Genomic DNA, 27,729 nt, shown 5'->3' with positions numbered 1-27,729 from the left:
ACGTAAAACTCAATATTTTCGTAGGGGTTAGTTAACACATAGATTTTGAGAAAAATTCAAAAAATATAAAAATATTGCTTTAATGCATAGTTGCCTCCTTTACTAATATATTGTGATGGTCAAAGAGGTTTGGAACATTTGTTGTCTTCATTTCTTTAGAGAATAGCGATTTTATATGGTTAGTCCACTAATTTAGGGAGTATATAAAATTTTACTAAATTAAGTTATAAAAAAAATTGAACGATGCTCATGTACCATGAAAGAGAGTTTAGCATACATTAGTACAAATGTAGAATGTGGTTAGAAATTTTAAAACAACACTAAATATTATAGGATTCAGTATATAAAGCATTTACTAAAATTCAATTTTTTTGTAGAAGGTTGGTTAACACATAGATTTTGAGAACATTTAAAAAAATATGACAATATTGTTTTAATGCATAGTTGCATTCTAAACTAATATATGATGATGTTGAAAGAGGTTTAGAGCCTTTGCTGTGTCCGTTTTTCAAGAAAATAACGATTTTGTATTGATTATTCGACTGATTAAAAATAGTATTATGAAGTTTTACTAATTAATTGATACGAAAATTAGAAAGATTCCCATAAACCATAAAATAGAGTTTAACATACATTAATACAAATGTAGAATGTGGTTAGAAATTCAAAACAACACTAAAAATTTTGGCTTCAGTATATAGAGCGTTTAAGGGTAAAATTCAATATTTTCGTAGGGATTAACACATTAATTTTGAGAAAAACTCAATAAATATAACAATATTGCTTTAATGTATAGTTATCTCCCGTATTATATATGATGATGGTCAAAGAGGTCTGGAACTTTTGTTCTCTCCATTTCTCTAGAGAATAGCAATTTTATAATGGTTAGTCGACTAATTCAGGGAGTATATGAAGTTTAACTAAATTAACTTATTGAAAATATTGAACGATTTTCATGCACCATGAAAGAGAGTTTAGCAAACACTAATACAAATATAGAATGTGGTTAGAAATTTTAAAACAACACTAAAGATTATAGGGTTCAGTATATAAAGCATTTACCAAAATTCAATATTTTTGTAGAGGTTAACACATAGATTTTGAGAAAATTTCAAAAAATATGACAATATTGTTTTAATGCATAGTTGCATCCTACACTAACATATGATGATGTTGAAAGAGGTTTAGAGCCTTTGTTGTCACCGTTTTGAAGAAAAGATCGATTTTGTAGTGCCTATTCCACCGATTTAGGGAATATTATGAAGTTTTACAAAATTAATTAATGAAAAATTATAAAGATTCTCATATACCATGAAAGAGTGTTTAAAATAAATTAATAAAAATATAAAATGTGCTTAGAAATTTTAAAACAATACTAAAATGTTTAGGCTTCAATATATAGAGCGTTTAACGTAAAACTCAATATTTTCGTAGACACATAGATTTTGAGAAAAATTCAAAAAATATTACAATGTTACTTTAATGCATAGTTGTCTCATGTACTAATATATGGTGATGGTCAAAGAGGTTTGGAACCTTTGTTGTCTTCATTTCTCTAGATAATAGCGATTTTATAATGGTTAGTCCACTAATTTAGGGAGTATATGAAATTTTACTGAATTAAGTTATAAACAAAATTTGAACTATGCTCATGTACCATGAAAAAGAGTTTAGAATACATTAATACAAATGTAGAATGTGGTTAGAAATTTTAAAACAATACTAAAGATTATATGGTTTAGTATATAAAGCATTTACCAAAATTCAATATTTTTGTAGGGGAGCTAACACATAGATTTTGAGAAAATTTCAAAAAATATGAAAATATTATTTTAATGTGTAGTTGCATCATGCACTAACATATGATGATGTTGAAATAGGTTTGGAGCTTTTGTTGTATACGTTTTTCAAGAAAATGACGATTTTATAGTGGTTATTCCACCGATTTAGGGAGTATTATGAAGTTTCACTAAATTATAATGATTCATATTTACCATGAAAGAGAGTTTAACATACATTAATAAAAATGTAGAATGTAGTTAGAAATTTTAAAACAACACTAAAAAGTTTGGGCTTCAGTATATAGAACGTTTAACGTAAAACTCAAAATATTCGTAGAGGTTAACACGTAGATTTTGAGATAAATTCAAAAATATAACAATATTTTTTTAATGCATAGTTGCCTCTTGTACTAATATATGGTGATGGTCAAAAATGTTTGAAACCTTTGTTGTCATCTTTTCTCTAGAAAATAGTGATTTTATAATGGTTAGTCCACTAATTTAGGGAGTATATGAAATTTTACTGAATTAAGTTATAAACGAAATTTGGACTATGCTCATGTACCATGAAAAAGAGTTTAGAATACATTAATACAAATGTAGAATGTGGTTAGAAATTTTAAACCAATACTAAAGATTATATGGTTTAGTATATAAAGCATTTACCAAAATTCAATATTTTTGTAGGGGAGCTAACACATAGATTTTGAGAAAATTTCAAAAAATATGAAAATATTATTTTAATGTGTAGTTGCATCATGCACTAACATATGATGATGTTGAAATAGGTTTGGAGCTTTTGTTGTCTACGTTTTTCAAGAAAATGAAGATTTTATAGTGGTTATTCCACCGATTTAGGGAGTATTATGAAGTTTCACTAAATTATAATGATTCATATTTACCATAAAAAGTTTGAGCTTCAGTATATAGAACGTTTAACGTAAAATTCAAAATATTCGTAGGGGTTAACACGTAGATTTTGAGATAAATTCAAAAATATAACAATATTTTTTTAATGCATAGTTGCCTCCTAAGTTAAGTAATAAAAAATTATAACGATTCTTATATACCATGAAAGAGAGTTTAAAATACATTAATACAAATTTAGAATATGGTTAGAAATTTTAAAACAACACTAAAAAGTTTAGGCTTCAGTATATAGAGCGTTTACCGTAAAACTCAATATTTTCGTAGGGGTTAACACATAGATTTTGAGAAAAATTCAAAAAATATAAAAATATTGCTTTAATGCATAGTTGTCTCCTGTACTAATATATTGTGATGGTCAAAGAGGTTTGGAACCTTTGTTGTCTTCATTTCTTTAGAGAATATCGATTTTATACGGTTAGTCCACTAATTTAGGGAGTATATAAAATTTTGCTAAATTAAGTTATAAAAAAAATTGAACGATGCTCATGTACCATGAAAGAGAGTTTAGCATACATTAGTACAAATTTAGAATGTGGTTAGAAATTAAAAAAAAACACTAAAGATTACAGGATTCAGTATATAAAGCATTTAGCAAAATTCGTTTTTTTTACAGAGGGTTAACACATAGATTTTGAGAACATTTCAAAAAATATGACAATATTGTTTTAATGCATAGTTGCATTCTACACTAATATATGATGATGTTGAAAGTGGTTTAGAGCCTTTATTGTGTCCGTTTTTCAAGAAAATAACGATTTTGTAGTGATTATTCCACTGATTAAGATAGTAGTATGAAGTTTTACTAATTAATTGATACGAAAATTAGAACGATTCCAATATACCATAAAATAGAGTTTAACATACATTAATACAAATGTAGAATGTGGTTAGAAATTCAAAACAACACTAAAAATTTTGGCTTCAGTATATAGAGCGTTTAACGTAAAATTCAATATTTTTGTAGGGATTAACACATTAATTTTGAGAAAAACTCAATAAATATAACAATATTGCTTTAATGTATAGTTGTCTCCTATACTAATATATGATGATGGTCAAAGAGGTTTGGAACTTTTGTTCTCTCTATTTCTCTAGAGAATAACAATTTTATAATGGTTAGTCCACTAATTCAAGGAGTATATGAAGTTTAACTAAATTAACTTATTAAAAATATTGAACGATTTTCATGCACCATGAAAGAGAGTTTAGCATACACTAATACAAATGTAGAATGTGGTTAGAAATTTTAAAACAACACTAAAGATTATAGGGTTCAGTATATAAAGCATTTACCAAAATTAAATATTTTTGTAGAAGTTAACACATAGATTTTGAGAAAATTTTTAAAAAATATGACAATATTGTTTTAATACATAGTTGCATCCCACACTAATATATGATGATGTTGAAAGAGGTTTTGAGTCTTTGTTGTGTCCGTTTTTTCAAGAAAATAGTGATTTTGTAGTGTGATTATTCCACTTATTAAGATAGTATTATGTAGTTTTACTAATTATTTGACAAAAAATTAGTACGATTTTCATATAGCATAAAAGAGAGTTTAACATACATTAATACAAATGTAGAATGTGGTTAGAAATTTTAAAACAACACAAAAAAAGTTTAGGCTTTATTATATAGAACATTTAACGTAAAACTCAATATTTTCGTAGGGGTTAACACATAGATTTTAAAAAAAATTGAAAAAAATATAACAATATTTTTTTGATGTATAGTTGCCTGCTGTACAAATATATGGCGATGTTCAAAAAGGTTTGGAACCTTTGTTGTCTCCGTTTCTCTAAGGAATAGCGATTTTATAATGGTTAGTCCACTAATTTAGGGAGTATATGAAGTTTAACTAAATTAACTTATAAAAAAATATTGAAAGATTCTCATTCAGAATAAAAGAGAGTTTAGCATATATTAATACAAATATAGAGTGTGGTTAAAATTTTTAAAACAACACTAAAGATTATAGGGTTGAGTATATAAAGCATTTACCAAAATTCAATATATTTGTAGAGGTTAACACATAGATTTTGAGAAAATTTCAAAAAATATGACATTATTGTTTTAATGCATAGTTGCATCCTACACTAACATATGATGATGTTGAAAGAGGTTTAGAGCCTTTGTTGTCACCGTTTTCAAGAAAATAGTTTTGTAGTGCTTATTCCACCGATTTAGAGAGTATTATGAAGTTTTACTAAATTAGTTAATACAAAATTATAACGATTCTCATATACCTTGAAAGAGAGTTTAAAATACATTAATACAAATGTAAAATGTGCTTAGAAATTTTAAAACACCACTAAAATGTTTAGACTTCAGTATATAGAGCGTTTAACGTAAAACTCAATATTTTCGTAGGGGTTAACACATTGATTTTGAGAAAAATTCAAAAAATATAACAATGTTACTTTAATGCATAGTTTCCTCTTGTACTAATATATGGTGATGGTTAAAGAGTTTTGAAACCTTTGTGGTCTTCATTTCTCTAGATAATAGCGATTTTATAATGGTTAGTCCACTAATTTAGGGAGTATATGAAAATTTACTAAATTAAGTTATAAAAAAAATTGAACGATGCTCATGTAGCATGAAAATGAGTTTAACATAAATTAATACAAATATTGAATGTGGTTAGAAATTTTAAAACAATACTAAAGACTATATGGTTCAGTATATAAAGCATTTACCAAAATTCAATATTTTTGTAGGGGGTTTAACACATAGATTTTGGAAAAAAATTTAAAATATGAAAATGTTGTTTTAATGCATAGTTGCATCATGCACTAACATATGATGATGTTTAAAGAGTTTTGGAGCATTTGGTGTCTGCGTGTTTCAAGAAAATAACGATTTTATAGTTGTTACTCCACCGATTTAGGGAGTATTATGAAGATTCACTAAATTAATTGATAAAAATTATAATGATTCATATTTACCATGAAAGAGAGTTTAACATACATTAATAAAAATGTAGAATCTGGTTAGAAATTTTAAAACAACACTAAAAAGTTTAGGTTTCAGTATATAGAGCGTTTAATGTAAAACTCAATATTTCGTAGGGTTAACACATAGATTTTGAGATAAATTCAAAAATATAAAAAATATTTCTTTAATGCATAGTTACCGCATGTACTAATATATGGTTGTGATCAAAGAGGTTTGAAACCTTTGTTGTCATCATTTCTCTAGAGAATAACGATTTTATAATTGTTAGTCCACTAATTTAGAGAGTATATGAAAGTTTACTAAATTTAAAAAAAAATTAAATGATGCTCATGTACCATGAAAAAGAGTTAACATATATTAATACAAATGTAGAATGTGGTTAGAAATTTTAAAACAATCCTAAATATTATAGGATTCAGTATATAAGGCATTTACCAAAATTCAATATTTTTGTAGAGGTTAACACATAGATTTTGAGAAAATTTCAAAAAATATTACAATATTTTTAATACATAGTTTCATTCTACACTAATATATGATGATGTTGAAAGAGGTTTAGAGCCTTTGTTGTGTCCGTTTTTCAAGAAAATTGCGATTTTGTAGTGATTATTCCACCGATTAAGATAGTATTATGAAGTTTTATTAATTAATTGATAAAAAATTAGAACGATTCCCATATACCATAAAAGAGAGTCTACCGTACATTAATACAAATGTAGAATGCGGTTAGAAATTTAAAGCAACACTAAAAAGTTTTGGCTTCAGTATATAGTATATAGAGCGTTTAACGTAAAACTCAATATTTTCGTAACACTTAGATTTTGAGAAAAAATAAAAAAATTTAAAATATTGATTTAATGCATAGTTTCCTCCTGTACTAATATATGGTGATGGTCAAAGAGGTTTGGAACCTTTGTTGTCATCATTTCTCTAGAGAATAGCGATTTTATAATGGTTAGTCGACTAATTTAGGGTGTATATGAATGTTTACTAAATTAATTTTTTAAAAAAATTAAATGATGCTCATGTACCATGAAAAAGAGTTTAACATATATTAATACAAATGTAGAATGTGGTTAGAAATTTTAAAACAATCCTAAAGATTATAGGATTTAGTATATAAGGCATTTGCCAAAATTCAATATTTTTGTAGAGGTTAACACATAGATTTTGAAAAAAATTCAAAAAATATGACAATATTTTTTAATACATAGTTTCATTCTACACTGATATATGATGATGTTGAAAGAGGTTTAGAGCCTTTGTTGTGTCCGTTTTTCAAGAAAATTGCGATTTTGTAGTGATTATTCCACCGATTAAGATAGCATTATGAAGTTTTATTAATTAATTGATAAAAAATTAGAACGATTCCCATATACCTTAAAAGAGAGTCTACCGTACATTAATACAAATGTAGAATGCTGTTAGAAATTTAAAGCAACACTAAAAAGTTTTGGCTTCAGTATATAGTATATAGAGCGTTTAACGTAAAACTCAATATTTTCGTAACACTTAAATTTTGAGAAAAAATAAAAAAATTTAAAAATATTGATTTAATGCATAGTTTCCTCATGTACTAATATATGGTGATGGTCAAAGAGGTTTGGAACCTTTGTTGTCTTCATTTTTCTTGAGAATGACGATTTTATAATGGTTAGTCCACTTATTTAGGGAGCATATGAAATTTTACTAAATTAATTTATAAAACAATTGAACGATGGTCATGTACCATGAAAGAGTGTTTAACATACATTAATACAAATATAGAATGTGGTTAGAAATTTTAAAACAATACTAAAGATTATATGGTTCAGTATATAAAGCATTTACCAAAATTTAATATTTTTGTAGAGACATATAGATTTTGAGAAAATTTCAAAAAATATGACAATATTGTTTTAATGCATAGTTGCATCCTACACTAATATATGATGATGTTGAAAGAAGGTTAGAGTCTTTGTTGTCACCGTTTTCAAGAAAATAGCGATTTTGTAGTGTTTATTCCACCGATTTAGGGAGTATTATGAAGTTTTACTAAATTAATTAATAAAAACTTATAAAAATTCTCTTATACCATGAAGGAGAGTTTAACATACATTAATACAAACGTATAATGTTGTTAGAAAATTTAAAACAACACTAAAAAGTTTAGGCTTCAGTAAATAGAGCGTTTAACGTAAAACTCAATATTTTCAAATGGGTTAACACATAAAATTTGAGAAAAATTCAAAAAATATAACAATATTGCTTTAATGTATAGTTGTCTCCTGTACTAATATATGGCGATGGTCAAAGAGGTTTGGAACCTTTGTTGTCTTCATTTCTCAAAAGAATAGCGATTTTATAACGGTTAGTCCACTATTTTAGGAGTATATGAAATTTTACTAAATTATTTATAAAAAAAATAAACGATGCTCATGAGAGTTTAGCATACATTAATACAAATGTAGAATGTTCTTAGAAATTTTAAAACAACACTAAAGATTATAGGGTTCAGTATATAAAGCATTTACCAAAATTCATTATTTTTGTAAGGGTTAACACATAGATTTTGAGAAAATTTCAAAAAATATGAAAATATTGTTTTAAGGCATAGTTGCATCCTAAACTAATATATGATGATGTTGAAATAGGTTTAGAGCCTTTGTTTTCTTCGTTATTAAAGAAAATTGTGATTTTGTAGTGGTTATTCCGCAGATTTAAATAGTATTATGTAGTTTTACTAATTAATTTATAAAAAACTTGAACGATTCTCATATACCATAAAAGAGAGTTTAACATACATTCATACAAATTTAGAATGTCGTTTGAAAATTTAGAGAAACAATAAAAAGTATAAGTTTCAGTATATAGAGCGTTTAACGTAAAACTCAATATCTTCGTAGGGGTTAACAGATAGATTTTGAAAAAAAATATAACAATATTGATTTAATGCATAGTTGTCTTCTGTACTAATATATGGTGATGGTCAAAGAGGTTTGGAACCTTTCTTGTCTTTAGTTCTCTAGAGAATAGCGATTTTATAATGGCTAGTCCACTAAATTAGGGAGCATATGAAATATTAATAAATTAATTTATAAAAAAAATTGAACGATGCTCATGGATCCTGAAACAGAGTTTAGCATACATTAATACAAATGTAGAATTTGGTTAGAAATTTTAAAACAATACTAAAGATTATATGGTTCAGTATATAAAGCATTTACCAAAATTCAATATTTTGTAGCTGTTAACACATTGATTTAGAGAAAATTTCAAAATATATGACAATATTGTTTTAATGCATAGTTTCATCTAACATATGATGATGTTTAAATAGAGTTGGAGCCTTTGTTGTCTCCATTTTTCAAGAAAATAACTACTTTATAGTGGTTATTCAACCGATTTAGGAAGTATTATGAAGTTTAATAAATTAATTGATAAACAAATTATAACGATTTCCATTTGCCATGAAAGAGAGTTTGACATACATTAATACAAATGTAGAATGTGGTTAGAAATTTCAAAACAACACTAAAAAGTTTAGGCTTCAGTATATAGAGCGTTTAACGTAAAACTCAATATATTCGTAGGGATTAACACATAGATTTTGAGAAAAATTCAAAAATATAACAATATTTCTTTAATGCATAGTTGTCTCATGTACTAATATATGGTGATGGTCAAAGAGGTTTGAAACCTTTGGTATCTTCATTTCTCTAGAGAATAATGATTTTATAATGGTTAGTCAACTAATTTAGGGAGTATATGAAATTTTACTAAATTAATTTTATAAAAAAAATAAACGATGCTCATGAGAGTTTAGCATACATTAATACAAACGTAGAATTTGGGTAGAAATTTTAAAACAACACTAAAGATTATAGGGTTCAGTATATAAACATTTACCAAAATTCATTATTTTTGTAGGGGTTGTTAACACGTAGATTTTGAGAAAATTCAAAAAATATGAAAATATTGTTTTAATGCATAGTTGCATCCTGCACTAACATATGATGATGTTGAAAGAGGTTTGGAGCCTTTTGTTGTCTCCGTGTTTCAAGAAAATAGCCATTTTATAGTGGTTATTCCACCGATTTTAGGAGTATTATGAAGTTTTACTAAATTAATTAATAAAAAATTATAACGATTCTCATATACCATGAAATAGAGTTTAAAATACATTAATACAAATGTAGAATATGGTTAGAAATTTTAAAACAACACTAAAAAATTTAGGCTTCAGTATATAGAGCGTTTAATGTAAAACACATAGATTTTGAGAAAATTTCAAAAAATATAACAATATTGCTTTAATGTATAGTTGCCTCATGTACTAATATTGGATGATGGTCAAAGAGGTTTGGAACTTTTGTTGTCTCCATTTCTCTGGAGAATAGCAAGTGGTTTCAGGTCAATCATTGGGCCCTTGTTTGATCCTTTTCTTGATGGATTTGTCTTGAAAGACCACCAGAAAACGCCGAAGTACCACCTTCTGCTTCGTTTCGAAAAGTTGGCCTTTAAACTCTGTATTGCTCATATCAATTAAATGATTTACAAACTGCAGCATACCTGAACGCCTTTGTGACCATCATATATCTTATACACCGGCGAAGTGACCAAACTTTGAGGGAAGAGACGTTGGAGTCCACTGGCGAGGACAGTAGAATATGTATACGATGGCGGATGCTCCGGCTATTTGGCAGAGCACTGGAGCTGCAAATCCTTTTTCTTATCCAAGGAACCGGTGTTGGACTTCGCCAGAACTTTGGTGGTGGACTTGCTGGGACTTTGCTGGTCGAGTTTTCGGGAATAGTATCCATGGAAGCGGTTTTGAATTTCCAGAACCACTAAAAATCTCACATAATAAGATTCCAACATAACCAATCTTCATTTTTAGTTACAGTAAGTACTTTTAATTAAATTTTTATGTTGCTACTAAATATTTAGTAATTAGTTTTAAGAGATTCTTCTAATTAGGTGTGGGCATATAAACCGAAACCCGAACCCGATCCAGCCCAAAAAACCTGAACCGAAAATCGAGCCGAAGATAAAAAAAACCCGAACGGGTTTAGGATTCAACCAGTCTGGATACCCGTACCCGATTTGTTATATCTGATATCCGAACCAATCACCCGAAGTACCCGAATATATATATTACTAACCCTAAACTTACATTTTTCATTCCCATTCATTTTTCCGTTTTCTCTTTCTTCAACGTATATGTTCAGTACCTGCTCAAACTCATTTTATGACCAATTACATGTATGAATCACTATACTTTGTGATTTTGATTTATGTTTGATTACAAGTAAGATTTGCGATTTATTTTCTATTTGCTCTTTACATATATATGCATGAGCTCAAACATTTATGATTATCCCGGTTTGATTTCTGTTTGATTTTGATGTCTCTTTGATTTTGATTTATGAATAGATGGGTTCTTTACTATTTTCTATTCAAGATAATACAAGTAAAGATTACACAAAGAAAAAGAATACATGCTCGTGTTCCTCAACGTAATAACAAATCAGAAAGATCATAAATCTTATATTAAGTTGTTCAATCTTTTAACTTCAACAGTATTGTTTCTGGTCTCACAGGGTCAAATCAAGGATACATAGAATTTTTTTTTATTTGTTACACAGTTCGGTTATACCCGAAATAACCCGAACCCAAACCCGATCCGAAGTATAAAATAACCTGAACGGGTTCTGTACCTCTCCATCTGAAAACCCGAAAATTCGAAGCACCCGACCCGAACCCGAACGGGTACCCGAACGCCCAGGCCTACTTCTAATCTTTGCTTTTTATACATTTTTTATAATTAGTTTTTTAAGTATATAAAATACCACTTATGTAAATATTTTTAATATTTAAATCTTATTTTAAATTTAAATATTATCAACATTATTTAAAAAAAAATTACTTTAGACCTCTAGATTTCTTCGCACAGAACTGACCATAAATTATCAAATTATTAAAAATATACAAAATTTTGAAAATATTATAGGTGCATTTGCACTCAATATTGTCTCTTAAGTGGCTTAGCCAGTGCCTAGAATCCCAATGTGCAAAGGTTCTTGAAAATCTTGAAAGAATGTTCTCTGAGCTACCAAACCTGTCAATGTTCAAAAGCAAAAAGCTAAACTCATTTGACATCTTTCTTATACATATTAATCGACACAAAGATACAAACAGATAGTGACGTTGCAAACCTTATAAATGTGATTGTTGTTGTACAAATCTCAACTCTTTCTTTTAGAAAAATTCACCGTACAAACTTGCTGCATCCGTAAGCGTAACTATATATTTGAGCCAAAATATGTATTTTGCTCAAATTGTGATAAAAGAATAGTAGTAAAAGCTTGGATTCTATAACTGATTCATTTAAGTCAATAGTCAATTCTCGTTGTACGTTGTTTCCTTTTGCGTTTTCTCTTAAATTTGTACCGTAATCTAAAAGTCAAAAATATTTTAATGTACGTTGACAACAAATCAGTAACGTTTTGGAGCGCATTACTAGAAAATCTCCTTGATTTGTTTTTCTAGTCTATAAATCATCTCTTCAACAAATGCACTACTAACAACAAACCAAACACGTTTTCGAGTGTTTTACTACAAATCTCACTAATCTGTTTTTTTACTTTATCAATCTTCTCTTCGGCACAAGTCCTTTTGCTTTAAATTTGTTGACCTGCTTACTACACTCTTCAGTGATACAGTTTTCTTCCGCAGACTTTTAAGTTTTATATAAAGTTAATGATATAATCTCTTTACGATAAATTTTTCTGGCAATTGTATGATAAATACCTATTTTTCGTGCCGGTTCTTCGATTGGAAGATCAACATATTGATTATTTTGATCTTCCAATTGAATAAGCTGCTCAAAAAAGAATCTTTTGATCTACAATTACTAAAATTGATTATGATCGTTAATTTTTTTAAAAAAACTTTAAATTTGCAGAAAAAAATTATATCACTGAAAGAGGTGATAAGCATGACAACAAATGTAAAGTGAAATAATAGTTGAAGACGAAACCGATAATTATAAATTGGAGAAACAAATGAGCGAGACATGTAACAAAAGTGCTTTAAGTAGTTTTGAGATAATTATAGACAACTTGCGTCAATTACTCCATCTGTTCATCTCACAAAGTATTATCACCATGTTTATTCCCTTTGCTTATTACATGTTGGAATCGTTTGAAAAATACGTACAATTGCGCGGTACTTATTTTCATTTTTGTATACATGAATATTATTTAAATGTTTATTAGTTACTATTATATTTTAAAATGTTTATAAACACAATAATTAAATAGTATCCATGGTGTAAAAAAATACTGACCCGTACGCCAAACTAAACTTTCGACAAATATTGATACATTGATATGTTTGAGTAATATTTCTTTTAACGTGAATTTTTTTTCAATAGTAATAATATTTTAAATATTTTGATTAGATATGAACCACATTGGGAGATTTAGATACATCAGAAAAGGATTATTCAGTTATAAACATTAAATATTATTCTACAAGTTATTCAAAGATATTTAAATCTTAATATATATAGATTTTATTTTTGAAAATAATTAATAGTAACTGAAATGGTTAAAATATATTTTAAAAATATTTGAAATATATATTAAGTGCGATTTAGATAGATTAAAATGAATATTCTGTTATGAAAAATCCATATTATTTTACAAGTTATTCAAAAATATTCAAATCTTAGCATAGACAGATTTTATTGTTGAATTTTCGGATATCCAAATTTTTTAAAAAATTTCACGGATATCCGATTTGATCCGTAAATAAAATAAAAATTTAAAAAATAAATGAAAAATATAAAAATAATATTAAAAATAATAATATTTCATTGAGAAATCAATTATTATTTGACTTATTAAATTCTAATACCTAATATAATAAGTTTAATACATAAAAATATTGCAAAAATTATATAAACTATAGTAAAGATATAACTTATATATATAATTATTTATATATATGTATATATATGCATATAACGGACCGATATATATTCCTAAAAATATTAGTATTTTTGATTTGCTTTGTTTTTTACAAATATTGCATTTTAGTATTTGATTTGCTTCGTGGCATTACGGATATCCGGATTTTTCGGTTCGAATCAAAACGGATAAAGAATCGAATAAAAAATTTACAAATATTTTTTCCAGCTTATCCGTAAATAAAACGAATAATATATGTATAACTGGACTCTCGATTCATTATCCGTTTTGATTTGAATCGAAAAATTTGGATATTGTGAGTTTTATTGGAATCTTACATGTGACTTTTATATTTAAAAACAAAACGTAAATTACATACTGTGAACACATTTATGTAGAGTTTGGCTGAAAAGCTCTCTGCACGTGACACATCAGCATTCTCATTCTCAAATCGTTGTGAAGCTGTCTATTATAGTGTGAACGCATTTATTACAAATTTTTTTTTAATATATAAGGGATAGAATTTTTTTTCGTTCTTCTAATTAATTGCTTAAACAATAAAAGGAAGGAGGGCAGAAGTGTATTTACAGAGAAAGGAGGAGGACATTTTGGTCTGACCGAGTCAATAGAGAGAGGGATTCGTCTCCAGTCAATGACTCCTAATTTGGTATATTCCTCGTAACGGCGTCGTTTCGTTCTTCATTCACCCTAAAAAAACCAGAAAATTTGGTAAAATTTAATCTCTCTCTCTCTCTCTCTCTCTCTCTCAATTCTCTGTCAAGACTCAAAACTCTTAACCTTTTTTTGTATGCGTTTAAGCCTCTGATCGTATCTGATCCCCAAAGGTTTGCTGCAAGGACAATAAAAGAAGAGAATCGATCCTCTGTTTTCTGGCAATTGAGCATTCAAATGGGAAGCTGCGTCTCTAAGGTATTCTATTACATTAACCAAACGAAACCGAAACCCTTGTTCTGTTATTGTCTTTTTTGTCGCATCAATATTTTTTTGTTTATGAGATGATATGAAATAAAAATAAGACCCTTTTGGTTTCATGCAAACGTAGAACAATGGAGACGATGATACGATCCATAACGTTGATTTTTCTGGTGGCAATGTTCATCTCATAACAACGAAAGAAAGCTGGGACGAGAAATTAGCTGAAGCTGGTCGTGATGGCAAAATCGTAATTTACCCCTCTATTCTCAATCCTTATGAAGTATCCTTTGTGTTTCTATATCTCAATTTTATCAAACGAACAGGTGATTGCAAACTTCAGTGCGACATGGTGTGGTCCATGTAAGATGTTGGCACCGTTTTACGTCGAGCTCTCTGAGCAACATCCTTCTGTTATATTCCTTCTTGTTGATGTTGATGAACTCTGCGTAAGTCCCACCATATCTATTCTTCTTCACATGATCTTCAACTAATAAATCTCAAATGTTTTGTTTTTATTTTTGTGCAGGATTTTAGCTCATCATGGGACATAAAGGCAACACCAACCTTCTTCTTTCTAAAGAATGGTCAACAAATAGGCAAGCTTGTCGGAGCTAACAAGCCTGAGCTACAGAAGAAGGTTACTTCCATCATTGATTCTCTACCTCAAAGTCCACAACAGCGTTGAACGCACCCTTTCTCTGTTCCTTGTGTGGCAAGTATCAACAACTCTTTTCTTAATTATGATCAATTGATGTAAATTGCCAAACGTATAAAGTCATTAAAAACGTTGTGTGATAGCTCATCCTTTTTCTATAATAGTTTATCTTTTCTTTCTCAACATCCAATATCTCACAACTTTGATTCATGTGTGATTTTTTAAAAAATAGACCTAATGGACCTATTCCTAGAAAGTCATATTACATTTAATATCTAATCTTATCATTTAAATTTTGGGTCTACCATAAATTTTTATTGGGCTATCAATAATTGGATTTAAACAATAGATGATCCATTAGATTTATAGATAGTATAAATTAAATAGATATAATTTAATGTTGTAATACTATATCTCTATATGCTAAATATTTAAATATTTGTCGATGTTAACTTTTAAAATTATAAAGATTTTTTTTAAATAACAAAAATCATATTATCTAACAATGATTAATTTTTACTACCTTAAACCAATGAAAACAATTTTTAAACTATATAGTTTATTTTAAAAATTAAGCAAAAACTAAATGTTTAATTATTTACTCGATAATATAAATCTATAAAGCGAAAAGTTTAATTTTTAAAAAACTTTCTAAATTTGTGAAATGTAACAATATCTTTGAATATGACAATAAAACAATATTTTACTAATCTTTATATATAGTTACGATTTTAATAATGAAATAATAATCCGAAAATATATATATATAAAGAGATACAAATACATGTGAAAGTTCTATTCAGTGAAAAAATATATATAGTAAACTTATTATATTTTAAAAATTGATAGACACATTTATATTATAATATATATATATCAATTTAGAATTGAAAACAAAATATTTATATAAAATAAATGAAAACATAAATCCGCGCGAGATCCGGTATATATTGAATCATCTCTATCTACATCGCTATGTACAAGTTTGGTCCGCAAGCAAAGTCTTCATCATATTATATACGTTTCTTGCTTTCGTTTACAAGGGTTAAAGGTCAATGATAGTTGCTCTGGTTCCAATAATATAAAAAATCGTCCTCAATCAAAAAAAATTCCTTCACTCTTCTAACAAGATCTAAACAAATCAAATATTCTTGGTCAAACGTAGATCAATATTAATTACATATTCATATGTTTCATACACTTACATGTATTCTAACATGATATGAAGAATCTTAGAAACACAACATCAGATTATGTATATTTATAATCATCAATAAACCCATCTAATAGCATTTGGTTCCTCTACAAAAGTCTATGTGGCTTGGCTGAGGATTGAACGAGGCGGCCTGACGTAAGCGAAGTTGGTAAAAGGGTTGGGCTTAGGATCCGACCTTGGACTGTTTGCTGGAGAGTCCAACACAGACATATCAGTCCAACACTTGTCAAAATTCGCTATGCATTGCCTTCCTGATACCTCCGGCTTAAAACTTGGCTTCACTTCTCTAGCTTCCAGCTTCTTCCAGTTTATTCCCTTAAACCATTTGTGCTCTTTTATCTCCCCTGCTCCGCTCGGTCCACTTCCAAGTCTCCTCTCTGGCTCTTTTTGTAGAAGCTATACATTCAACACAAAGTCATGATCATATTTGGTCAGCTACAATGCTTCAAAGTACATGAAGATAAATAGATGAATAAAACATTGGTCTTGGTCTCCAAAATTTTTGGAAATATTTTATATAAGCAAAAAATCTAATATAAAAAAAAATTATAAAAGTTCTTAATAAATGTTTATAGTCTTGTAGATGATTGTACTTACCCCTTTTAACAAAGCATGAGCTTCGGTAGACAGAAACTGTGGAAGTTTGATCTTGTCCTTGACTATTTTCTGCTGTATCTTTCCTTTGCTCCCCATAAACGGTGGCTGAAGAACACAAAACAAAAAAATGGCATCACACACAACACATATAAGTTATGAACTAAACAAAGACCAAGACTACATTAGGCTTTTGTCTTACCTTTCCAGTGAGCATCTCATAGAGAAGAATCCCAACGCTCCACCAATCAGCAGCTTTATCATGTCCTTTTCCTCTAACGATTTCAGGTGCCATATACTCAGTAGTCCCACACATTGAGTTTGATCTTTTGTTCTCTTCAAACTCCTTAGCCAAACCAAAGTCAGTCAACATCACATGGCCATCTGTGTCCATGAGTATGTTTTCAGGCTTGAGATCTCTATGCATTATTCCATTCTTATGGAGATGAGAAACCGCAGAGACTATCTCTGCAGTGTAGACACGAGCCAAGTCCTCTCTGCCAAAGAAAAATAAAACTAGTCAAGCCTTGAAGAATTACAGTGAAACTCCAAAAAAATAGCAATGAAGCCAAACCTGAAAAGCCCTTGGTGATAGAGCTGGAAGAAGAGATGGCCTCCGTTTATAAAGTCTAGCACAAGATACAGCCTGTACTTAGTCTGCATACAAAAAAGAGTATGTATTAATTATATAGAAGGTAAAGCCACTACGTACGATGCAAGGTGTTAGAAGTGATGATTAGTACCTGGAAAGAGTATTTAAGTTGAACAATGAAGGGATGATCAATCTTGGTTAGGATGTCACGCTCAGCTTTCATGTACTCAGCATGGTTCTTCTCCATAATCTTATCTTTTCTCATGACCTTCATGGCGAATATCTCGGACGTGTCCTTCTTCCTCACCTGGAACACTTTCCCAAACGCACCTTGCCCCACAACCTTCAAAATATCAAAGTCTTCAATGCCTACTTCACCTGAAACCTCTGCTTCGTCTCCTTCTGGAGCTTTCTCACTGTCCAAGTCAAGCGAGGTGAGCTTGAAACAAGGACTACAGATGGAAGAAGGGCCAACAAAAGAGTGGGAGCGAGTGTGGACAACAGCAGGCTCGTCGAAAACAACATCACTTGATGACTCTTCAGGGAGTGGACCAAAGACATCAGAGAAGTCAAGCTCAACGTTAACTTTCAGTGGAGGGGTGATTGTTAAACACATGTGTTTCTGTAAAGGCTTCACGTTCTTGCAGGCAACAGGACACTCAGAGCAACCCATATTTTCTAATCCACAGAGAAAAGACGTTCACCAGCTTTGGTTAGGGTCTCGTGCCAATGGAGTTAACGAGACTGAGAGTAAACAAACCAATATCAAGGAGGAGAAGGTCTTCTTGTTTCCCTATTTGAAGGAAACAGTGTGTGTTGTTGATGCACAAGTGTCCAATTGCCATAAAAGTGGTGTAGAAGCTCTGCAGTTGATGAATTTTATTACAAGTTTTAGAGATAAAAGACAAAATCTTGAAGTACTGATAGGATTTTGACAAAACTTATCAAGAGAATAACAAATGGAAAGATTCCTTTTTAATTTACCAAAAAGATAAGATTAAGGAAACTTGGCACCGACGGAATATCATTACATGATCCTCTCACTCAAAATAAATTATTTAAAAGAAAGCCCTAATCTAATCTAATCTAATTTAATTTAATCACCTGGAGACGTGATCGAAGTAAATTCTAGCTAGAAGAAAAAATAATTTCAAACAACAACAAAAATCAATATGATTCAGATAGAGTCACAAGTTAGGGAAAAAACACATGAAAATACCAAACAAATCCAGTTTTGGAGAAAAACATCTGACCTAAAACGTAAAAGGTTTCGTGTCGTAGAAACAACGCATGAACTTGAATATTTCATATCCAGAAACCAAAAAGGAATATAAACTCTGCGGGAGAAAAGTCAAAGAGATAGAGAAGAATATTACCAGAGAGAGAAGAAGAAGAAGCCTGAGGAAGGAGGAGGAACAGTGAATTTAAAAGGAATAATAATTAGGTTATGCCCCCAAACCTTCTAGGAAAAGGTTTCAGGTGGCTCCTTTGTTATTTCCTTTTTACTACAGAACAAGCAAACTTGCGAAGCATCGTGGATCAAGGGGTTAGTATACGTGTTCTACCTTCATTGGGCGAAAGTTTACAATTGTTAAACGCGGCGGAGGTTTTTTTGAATATTTAATTATTTATTAACATCAATTATTTGTCTATTTTCCATAAATCCAACTCAAGTGGAATGTATTTTGGAAAATAGTTTATTTTTCTTTATTTAAATCACATGTCGTTCAAGCAAAATGGTAGTACTGATCATAAACCCCTTAATATATTTCAAAGCATATACAATCATATCACAAACACATTGTGGATTATATGCACAAAACACTAAACCACAAGATTAAGCTGTTGAGACTTTTACCACTTGTAAAGCTAAAGCTTCTACATACTTGTAAGGCTTCTACAGTCAATATTTAGCCAATCAGGCTTTGATGACCTTTGTTTGTTCTAAAGCCTTTAATGTCATTTTTATTATACATTTCCTCTTGTTACGTTCAAGTTTTACAAAAGCCAGCACTTTAGTGGCTTTAGACTTTTTTTTAGTTACAGTCAACTTGTAAAAGCCTAAAGTTTTATAAGCAAAATGTTTTTAAAAGCCACAGTCACAACAGATGTAAACAATCGCAGCCTAAGTCGTTATTCAACAATTATTCAATGATTTTTGAAAACCATATCAAACATTATGCTAGAAAGTTTAACAATTTTGTTTAGAAAAAGTATTTGGAGAGACGTACAATTTTCTTAAATATGGATCAAGCAGCTCATTTCTTAAAACAAGTTTTAATATATAAAAGAGACATTAGGTTCTCACATATGCTGAAGGAATGATGGAGGAGGTCTCACGTATGTGAAGTTGGTAAAAGGGTTGGCCTTAGGATCCGAGCTTGGACTGTTTGCTGGTGAGTCCAACACAGACATTTCAGTCCAGCACTTGTCAAAATTCGCTATGCACTGTCTTCCCGATATCTCCGGCTTAAAACTAGGCTTCACCTCTCTTGCCTCCAGCTTCTTCCAGTTCATTCCCTTGAACCATTTGTGCTCTTTTATCTCCCCTGCTCCGCTTGGTCCACTTCCAAGTCTCCTCTCTGGCTCTTTTTGTAGCAGCTATATACATTCAATACAAGAGGTTAGGATCAGATTTGGTCAGATACAATGCTTTATAGTTACTATGAAGATGATGATACTTACCCCTTTCAGCAAGGAATGAGCCTCACTAGACAGAAACTGCGGAAGCTTGATCTTGTCCTTCACAATTTTCTGCTCTATCTTCCCTCTGCTCCCCATAAACGGTGGCTGTTAAAGAACAACAAAAAATGGCATCAAACAACACATTCAAATCACTTAAGCATAATACCAGGCATGAGTGAGTCTTCTTTTACCTTTCCTGTGAGCATCTCATAGAGAAGAATCCCAACGCTCCACCAATCAGCAGCCTTATCATGACCTTTTCCTCTAACGATTTCAGGTGCCATATACTCAGTAGTCCCGCACATGGAGTTCGATCTTGTGTTCTCTTCAAACTCCTTTGCTAAACCAAAATCAGTTAGCATCACGTGGCCATCTACGTCCATGAGAATGTTTTCAGGTTTGAGATCCCTATGCATTATCCCCTTCTCGTGGAGATGAGAAACTGCAGAGATGATCTCTGCAGTGTACACACGAGCCAAGTCCTCTCTGTGATAAAAAAAACAAACATAGAATTAGTCAAGTAAAACTCGAAAGATAGTTAAAATAGCAATGAAGCCGAACCTAAAGAGCCTTTGATGATAGAGCTGGAAGAAGAGATGACCTCCGTTTATAAAGTCTAGCACAAGGTAGAGCCTGTACTTAGTCTGCAAAAGAGAATGTATACACTCTTGAGTTAATCATATAGAAGGTTAAAGCCACTAGGATGCAAAGTGATGATTAGTACCTGAAAAGAGTATTTAAGTTGAACAATGAAGGGATGATCAATCTTGGTTAAAATATCTCGCTCAGCTTTCATGTACTCAGCATGGTTCTTCTCCATAATCTTATCTTTCCTCATGACCTTCATTGCAAATATCTCAGATGTCTCCTTCTTCCTCACCTGATACACTTTCCCAAACGCACCTTTCCCTACAACCTTCATAACCTCAAAATCATCAAGTCCAACCACACCAGGGACCTTCACCACCAAATCTTTCTCCGCAGATACATCACTGTCAGTCTCGTCAGTACCAGAGAATTCATATTTCAACGATTCAGCTTCAACACACTCCACCAAGTCAACAGAGTCATCAGTCTCTAGTATGGTGAGCTTGCTGAGCTTGAAAGAATGGCTCCCGATCGAAGAAGGTCCAACCAAAGAGTGGGACCGAGTGTGGATAACAGCAGGCTCGTCGGAGACAACATCTCCAGCCTCTTCAGGGAGAGGGCCAAACACATCAGAGAAATCAAGCTCAACGTCATCTTTCAATAAAGAAACCGAAGGGCTGAGGGACAAATACTGCTGCTTGTGGGTTTTGTTTGGGACAGGAAGGTGAGAGGAGACCATAGTTTACAACCGATACAGAATCACAGAGAAAGCTTCCACCAGTTTCACCACTTCACTGGTGAGATGTCGTGTACCGAAGGGGGTTAATGCGGAGAAAACTGACTAAAACGACAGCGGATCTGGAGAATAGTGGCGATAGGCAAACCAATAACGAGTTGAAGAAGCTCTAGTTGTTTCCCGTTGTTAAGGAAACATTCGATGCTGCAGAAGTGCGCAAATGCCATGAAGGTTTTTATATGCTCTGCAAAAAATACATCAAAAGTTCACAACTTCAAAGATCAGTTTAACTTTATAACAATATATGATTTGAGATTAAGAAACGTATAAGCAAGTTCAACGATCAATTAACCCCAATGCCTGATTACAAACCCTAGATAGATTCTAGAACCCTAAATTTCCCCAGGAGAAAAAGTAATTCAATTTCAATAAAATCAGATCTAGTGAAAGCAAATTGAGATCTAACAGAGATCTAAATTCAGCGAGTGAAAGGGTAAGAGAGAGGATTTACCAGAGAGGATGGTTGAGGAAAGAGACGACAATGGGAATGAAGACGAGGTGAGGATTTAATAGAGGGAGACGAGTCGTATAGATCAAGGGAGAGAACACGTGGTCCTATCTTATTGGGTGAATGTTGACCAAGTAGTTAATTCTGCGGCGGAGGATTTTTCGGCTTCTTCACGTTTGTATGGACGGACGTCAAAGAAATCAATTAAATTATATTTTTTTGTCTTTTTTTTTTTTTTTTTTGGTTTCGGTCTAAATCCTCAAAAAGTATTTGGATATGCTTTGAATATTCTCGCATTTAAATTTAAATTAACTGTTTGAATATTCTACCATTTTTGATCGTTTTTTCTAAATTCATACATGTAGCTAATATTATTATTATTTATATTTTGCATGTAGAAAAAGCATGGCATGAGTTTAAAATTATTTTTGGCATTTAGGTTTTATTTTATTTTCTAATAATTATGACTATTTTTATGGTCAGTTTTTTTTTTTAAGTTTTCTAATAATTAGGAACTATCGTTTCTTAGTTTTGTGTGTTTGAATTTATTTAATGTCTTTTTAAATTAATGGAGAATACATTATTTTAACGCTAGTTCCTATTTTGTAATATTTAAATTATAAATAGATTAGCTTAAATATTTTATTTAATAAAATTTTAAATGTACATTTTATATATTAGTTCTTGTTCAGAGCTTACAACACGTTCACATCTCACAGCTCTCCACTCCTGCTTCAACTGCTTTCAGCTCCTCCTCCCTTCTCCGTTTTGCCAATCACGCATTTGTGGTTGTGGGCCGATTTTAACTATGCCCATAATAAGACATAATGCGACTATTCGAAAGTATTATTCTGGTGTTCATATTTGTTTATTTTTTAAAAGAGCATCTATCCGCGATTTTGATTTTTGATCCAATTCATTAGGTGTAGACCCAGTTCACGTCTGGTTTTAGTATCCACCAATATTTCTTCAGTCCGATTCTCGGTTATGCAAAAAAAATAAAACTAAGTTGTATTGTTATTTTAAACCATTTTTGGCTGATTTGGTCCAAATGAATGACAAACCCACTAATAAATTATATGGACATGTATTTTGTTAATTTTCATTAATGAGCCGTGGAGAGATAAATAAAGCTCGGTGGGATATGTAAGTCATCTTATTATTGATGTCTTGTTTACAACATAATAGATAGATCGATTGCTGATTGGAGATTTGCTGTCTTGTTAAGAACTCAATAGATAAATAGATCAATGTGTTTTCATGTGAGATTTCTCTATTAATAAGAAGAAAATAGATTGTTCTATTGCATGTGTATGTATCTTATTGTTTCTCCTCTTTACAAGTCAAATGGAGGAGGAAAGAAATTTTCATGGTTCTAGTTCGATGTGTTCTAATTGGTGTGAGATTTGGAATATAAAATTATTTTCATGGTTATTATCTAGCAAATCTACTCAAGATGACGAAAAAGGTAAAAGAACATCATCCATAATCGATCATTTTTAATGAAATTGCTTGTATTTGATTGTATATTTTTTGTGTCTTTTTCATGAGACTGCAGATTGATAGGATTTAGTTTACTAAACAAAGTCATGCTTGTTGAAAGTAAATGTTTTGGGGTTATTTAGATCTTCGTGAACCTCTTTTCTATTATGTTTGAATTTGGTCAGAGATTTGGGAATATTTGATTATTGCTTTGTATGCTTCCTAGTATAATTTTCAGTATTGATAACTCCTTTGGTGATCCCAAAAATGTCTTAGAAACTTAATGAAGTAGTTGCCAAGATTATGATTGTGCACAAAAGTATAACACAAAGTGATAGATAACTTGTCTCTGATTAGTTCACTAAAAATGATTGGGAAACTAGAATCTTCAGTCCAGTTTGGGGAATTTAGCTGGTTAGATTTAAGAACGCGTGTTTCTTTTGTATCAACAAAAAACTATATATAACACAACACTTCAAATCTTTTCTTTTTATGTGAATGAAGTGATTTTTATCACATACAACACCGCAAACTCCATCTTTTCATGTCAAGATTCAAAATTAACTAAAACATCTTTTTATATTTGGAATCCATAATACAAATCAACACCGATAAAAAAAACAAAGAGTGTTTAAAAACCATAAAGAAGTATATATGAAATTAGCTATTTGCATATTACAGTAAAAGTTATGTTCTACAATAGCAAGAGGGTAAAGATAAATGACGATTGCATCTTTGACAATCAGTTTTCTATGCTATAAATAATAGGTTAGTCAATAGCTTTGGATTTTGTATAAATTTGTAAGATTCAAGCAATATATCAAATGTACTGATACTAAACCAGTTACAGCTTTCTCTTCTTAGAGAGAGAAATCTCTCACTTCTTAGACAGATAAATCTCTCTTTTCTTACCGAGAGAAATCTTTCAATCAATTTCCTTCTTCACACACTATATATCTTTCAGAAGGATTGATAGTATTTTTGTTCTTTTGTGTAAGATATTCGATTAATAAGATCGATTCTCGTTTCCGTTTGCGGATTTTGAGAGCTTTTGATGTGATTATTCAAACAAAGTCTGAACTTAATCTTCATGTCTTTGTTTTCTCCACTTTGGTTTGAAATAAATAAATGATCTTTGTTTTTTCTCTTCTCTTTGCTTATCTAATACTTTACTCCATTTAACCCTAGAAATTTGTGTTCTCTTTGCTAGTCATGCTTTGTCTCTTTATCAAATCAGGAATCAATCTTCACCTTCTGTATAAAGTGAAGTCTCCTTAATGATAATGAGCAAAGGTTTTGGATGAAGCAGTGAGAGGTAGTGCAGAAATAGATAAGTCGGAGTCTTCTTTGAAGGCGTTCTGGCAAAACTTTGTATATGTCTCCGTTGAAGTTTTTTATATGATTTCACTTCTAGAGAGTTGGTCAAGATTTTTTTTGGATTAGCATCAATAAATGGATGAAAAAACAACCAAGGCGGAGAAACCGGTGGTTCTTGTTCCGACATACAGCCGGCAGTGGCATCGATTCTCTCACCCCGATTCTAGAAAACTGAAGGCCATGTTATCCAACATGTGTCTTACATGTAAATCTTTGTCATCAATGGTTGGGTTTCTATTGGACTTCGTTTGGGCTTCATAGTTTGTATTAGGAATGAGTTTGATCTCGCTTGTAAATTGGCCTTTGGGCCTTTATGCTCCGGTAAAAAGCAAGGTTGACAAAAAAAAAAATATCAAGTGTACTGTGTACTATGACACGGGGCAAATCAAAGTAAAATTATGTTAAAATATGGAGAGAGAACATGCAGGAGTAGGGTAGAGCTTTTTATATTTTTTCCTTCGTTCTTTTTTTTCAGGAGTGGAATCTTTCACCGTAGAGATGGACACAACACTTGTGCACCTCGTTTTTTTTCTCTGTGCAAGTCCAAAAGAAGATATTCCTTCCATTAATGGTGACACGTTAAGTCTGAAAATGATGGTTCCCTATTATTTCGCAGGTTATTTCTCCGATTCTTCATTAATCCATCATGACGGGTTTTTGGTTATTCGTTCGATTCGTTTTGTATTTATTCATAGTATTCTAATTGTGTGTTATTGCAATTAGATATTTGTTTGGGTTTTGTATTGTGTACATCCCCTAAACTATATTTGCGAAGTGATTTTGTCACATGTCCTCTGTACAATCAATTTCACAAAACAAATATGACATGGCTACTGAAATTGATGACATGACTTCCGTAAAAATATGACATGGATAATTTTATTTAATGTTGATTTATATTTTTGGCAAACTTATTAGAATATGGTAACAATTCATATATTATATTTAATATTGATATTTTTTTCATATATTACATTTAATATTGATATTTTTTTTGGTAAACTTTTTTTTAAAATATGGTAATAGCTCATACATCATCTATAAAATAAATATATTCATATATAACATTTCAAATTTCGAAATATTATTATTTTTGTATAATTATCCAATTTGTATTACTAAAGTTTTCAAAAATTCCTACAATTTTTTAAAATTTTAAATATCTAATCGTAAGATCATTAGTTTTTTATATACCTACAAATTTTATAAATATTGTTTAGGCTAATTTTTTGATAATTATACAATTTTATATTATTTTTATTAGTTTTATACAAATTGATTTAATATATATCAAATCTATATGAAATATTAGTAAGAAAATAGTAAAATCTATAATATTTAATAAAATTTATTTTTAAATATAAGTTAGATTAAAAAAAAAATTTATTGCACATGGTGCAGGAAAACACCTAGTTTTATAAAAAAAAAAACTGTATTGTGCACATTTTTACAAAATAGATTTGATTGCTTATCAGCAATACAAAAAGCGAAAACTGGTGAACACCATAGTTCGATATTATTAAGCAGAGGCACAAAACCCAGTCTTAATATGTTAAAACATGATTTTTTGCATTTACTTGTAGAAAAGTAATATGAGTATTAAATTAGTTTAGCTGGCTAACAAATATATGTTTCAGGTGTATGATATTGCTTAGCCTTCTAATATGTTTGATAGTAGCTCCAGGTACATTGCTTAACCGTCTAATACGTTTGATAGTAGCTCCAACAATTTTCTCTAGCCAAATAACATAAATTCAGTTACATAATAATTTTCTTAACTGTAAAAGATATGTAAATAGAACTTACAAATTAGAAATTTGCTGACAAAATCAATTATAATGTATCAAATTCATTCTAACCATAGTGAGAAATTGAGATTTCTAATGGATTGAGAAAACTTTAATTTTTGAACACCATAGTTTGATATTATCAAACACAGATGAGAGTACAAAACCCAGTTTTAATATATTTGATATTTTTTTTCCAAAAAAAATATGTTTAAACATGATTTTTTGCATTTATATGTAGAAAAGTAATATGAGTATTAAATTAGTTTAGCCGGCTAAATATATGTTTCAGGTGTATTACATTGCTCAGCCTCCTAATATGTTTGATAGTAGCTCCATGTGATACATTTCTTAACCGTCAAATATGTTTGATAGTAGCTCCAACCATTTTCTCTAGCCGTATAACATAAATTCAGTTACATAATAATTTTCTTAGCTGTAAAAGATATGGAAATAGAAATTACAAAATAGATTTTCCGACTAAATAAATTAATCTTCCACTAATATTTTGTCAAACTAGTAAATTTTCTTGATTCAAATCCAAAGAAATAACTTTATAATGTATTAAATTCATTCTAACCATAGTGAGGAATTGAGATTTCTAATGAATTGAGAAAACTTCAATTTTTTACCACCATTTTTATCCATAATATGTTAATAAAATTTTGTTAGCCAAATAACAACATTAAGGATCCCATCAAATAAATTATGTAACCGTCTGTGTTATGTTTGTGTTGTTATGATGTACCAGAAAATTATTGTAACTACGTAACACACTTGACATTGTGATTTCCTTATTTTTAAATTATTGGTTGGGATTAGGAGTTGATTTATATTGTTGTAGCAATAAATTTTAAAACTATATCCTTTCAGCTAAATAAAAAAATTTTACTAACAAAATTTTAAAGTAACTTTTCTACAGTTACACTCCAACCAAAATCTCTGATAT

General features: G+C 30.2%; 3 protein-coding genes across 3 annotated transcripts; 1 reads left to right on the top strand and 2 right to left on the bottom strand.

The window, feature by feature from the left end:
- Positions 1 to 14,399: 14,399 nt before the first annotated feature.
- On the top strand, positions 14,400 to 15,315 carry LOC106324425 (thioredoxin H9-like). Its single transcript, XM_013762415.1, has 4 exons — positions 14,400 to 14,554; positions 14,688 to 14,807; positions 14,884 to 15,006; positions 15,087 to 15,315. The coding sequence occupies exons 1-4, from the start codon at positions 14,534 to 14,536 to the stop codon at positions 15,243 to 15,245; spliced, it is 423 nt and encodes a 140-aa protein (XP_013617869.1). The 5' UTR covers positions 14,400 to 14,533; the 3' UTR covers positions 15,246 to 15,315.
- Positions 15,316 to 16,317: 1,002 nt separating this feature from the next.
- LOC106323777 (serine/threonine-protein kinase AtPK2/AtPK19-like) lies at positions 16,318 to 19,163 on the bottom strand. The gene is made up of 6 exons (XM_013761872.1): positions 18,994 to 19,163; positions 17,769 to 18,480; positions 17,600 to 17,682; positions 17,228 to 17,522; positions 17,029 to 17,133; positions 16,318 to 16,827 (listed from the first exon to the last, which is right to left on the bottom strand). Exons 2-6 carry the CDS (start codon positions 18,288 to 18,290, stop codon positions 16,528 to 16,530), a joined length of 1,305 nt encoding a protein of 434 aa, XP_013617326.1. The 5' UTR covers positions 18,291 to 18,480; positions 18,994 to 19,163; the 3' UTR covers positions 16,318 to 16,527.
- Positions 19,164 to 19,761: 598 nt separating this feature from the next.
- On the bottom strand, positions 19,762 to 22,259 carry LOC106323692 (serine/threonine-protein kinase AtPK1/AtPK6-like). Its single transcript, XM_013761798.1, has 6 exons — positions 22,138 to 22,259; positions 21,027 to 21,870; positions 20,864 to 20,946; positions 20,494 to 20,788; positions 20,303 to 20,407; positions 19,762 to 20,218 (listed from the first exon to the last, which is right to left on the bottom strand). The coding sequence occupies exons 2-6, from the start codon at positions 21,627 to 21,629 to the stop codon at positions 19,922 to 19,924; spliced, it is 1,383 nt and encodes a 460-aa protein (XP_013617252.1). The 5' UTR covers positions 21,630 to 21,870; positions 22,138 to 22,259; the 3' UTR covers positions 19,762 to 19,921.
- Between the last annotated feature and the right edge of the window lie 5,470 nt (positions 22,260 to 27,729).

This window comes from Brassica oleracea, chromosome C1 (assembly GCF_000695525.1).
Source record: "Brassica oleracea var. oleracea cultivar TO1000 chromosome C1, BOL, whole genome shotgun sequence".
Lineage (NCBI taxonomy): Eukaryota > Viridiplantae > Streptophyta > Magnoliopsida > Brassicales > Brassicaceae > Brassica > Brassica oleracea.
This window is presented reverse-complemented; position numbering and strand designations above follow the sequence as displayed.

Excerpts from the sequence above, each read along its gene's own strand:
- LOC106324425 (XM_013762415.1), top strand. The coding sequence starts at position 14,534 with ATGGGAAGCTGCGTCTCTAAG. Across the intron at positions 14,555-14,687 it reads TGGGAAGCTGCGTCTCTAAG|AACAATGGAGACGATGATAC; the intron begins GTATTCTATTAC and ends ATGCAAACGTAG. Across the intron at positions 14,808-14,883 it reads CTGGTCGTGATGGCAAAATC|GTGATTGCAAACTTCAGTGC; the intron begins GTAATTTACCCC and ends TCAAACGAACAG.
- LOC106323777 (XM_013761872.1), bottom strand. The coding sequence starts at position 18,290 with ATGGGTTGCTCTGAGTGTCCTGTTGCCTGCAAGAACGTGAAGCCTTTA. Across the intron at positions 17,683-17,768 it reads AACTTAAATACTCTTTCCAG|ACTAAGTACAGGCTGTATCT; the intron begins GTACTAATCATC and ends TTTTGTATGCAG. Across the intron at positions 17,523-17,599 it reads TATCACCAAGGGCTTTTCAG|AGAGGACTTGGCTCGTGTCT; the intron begins GTTTGGCTTCAT and ends TTTCTTTGGCAG.
- LOC106323692 (XM_013761798.1), bottom strand. The coding sequence starts at position 21,629 with ATGGTCTCCTCTCACCTTCCTGTCCCAAACAAAACCCACAAGCAGCAG. Across the intron at positions 20,947-21,026 it reads AACTTAAATACTCTTTTCAG|ACTAAGTACAGGCTCTACCT; the intron begins GTACTAATCATC and ends TCTCTTTTGCAG. Across the intron at positions 20,789-20,863 it reads TATCATCAAAGGCTCTTTAG|AGAGGACTTGGCTCGTGTGT; the intron begins GTTCGGCTTCAT and ends TTTTTATCACAG.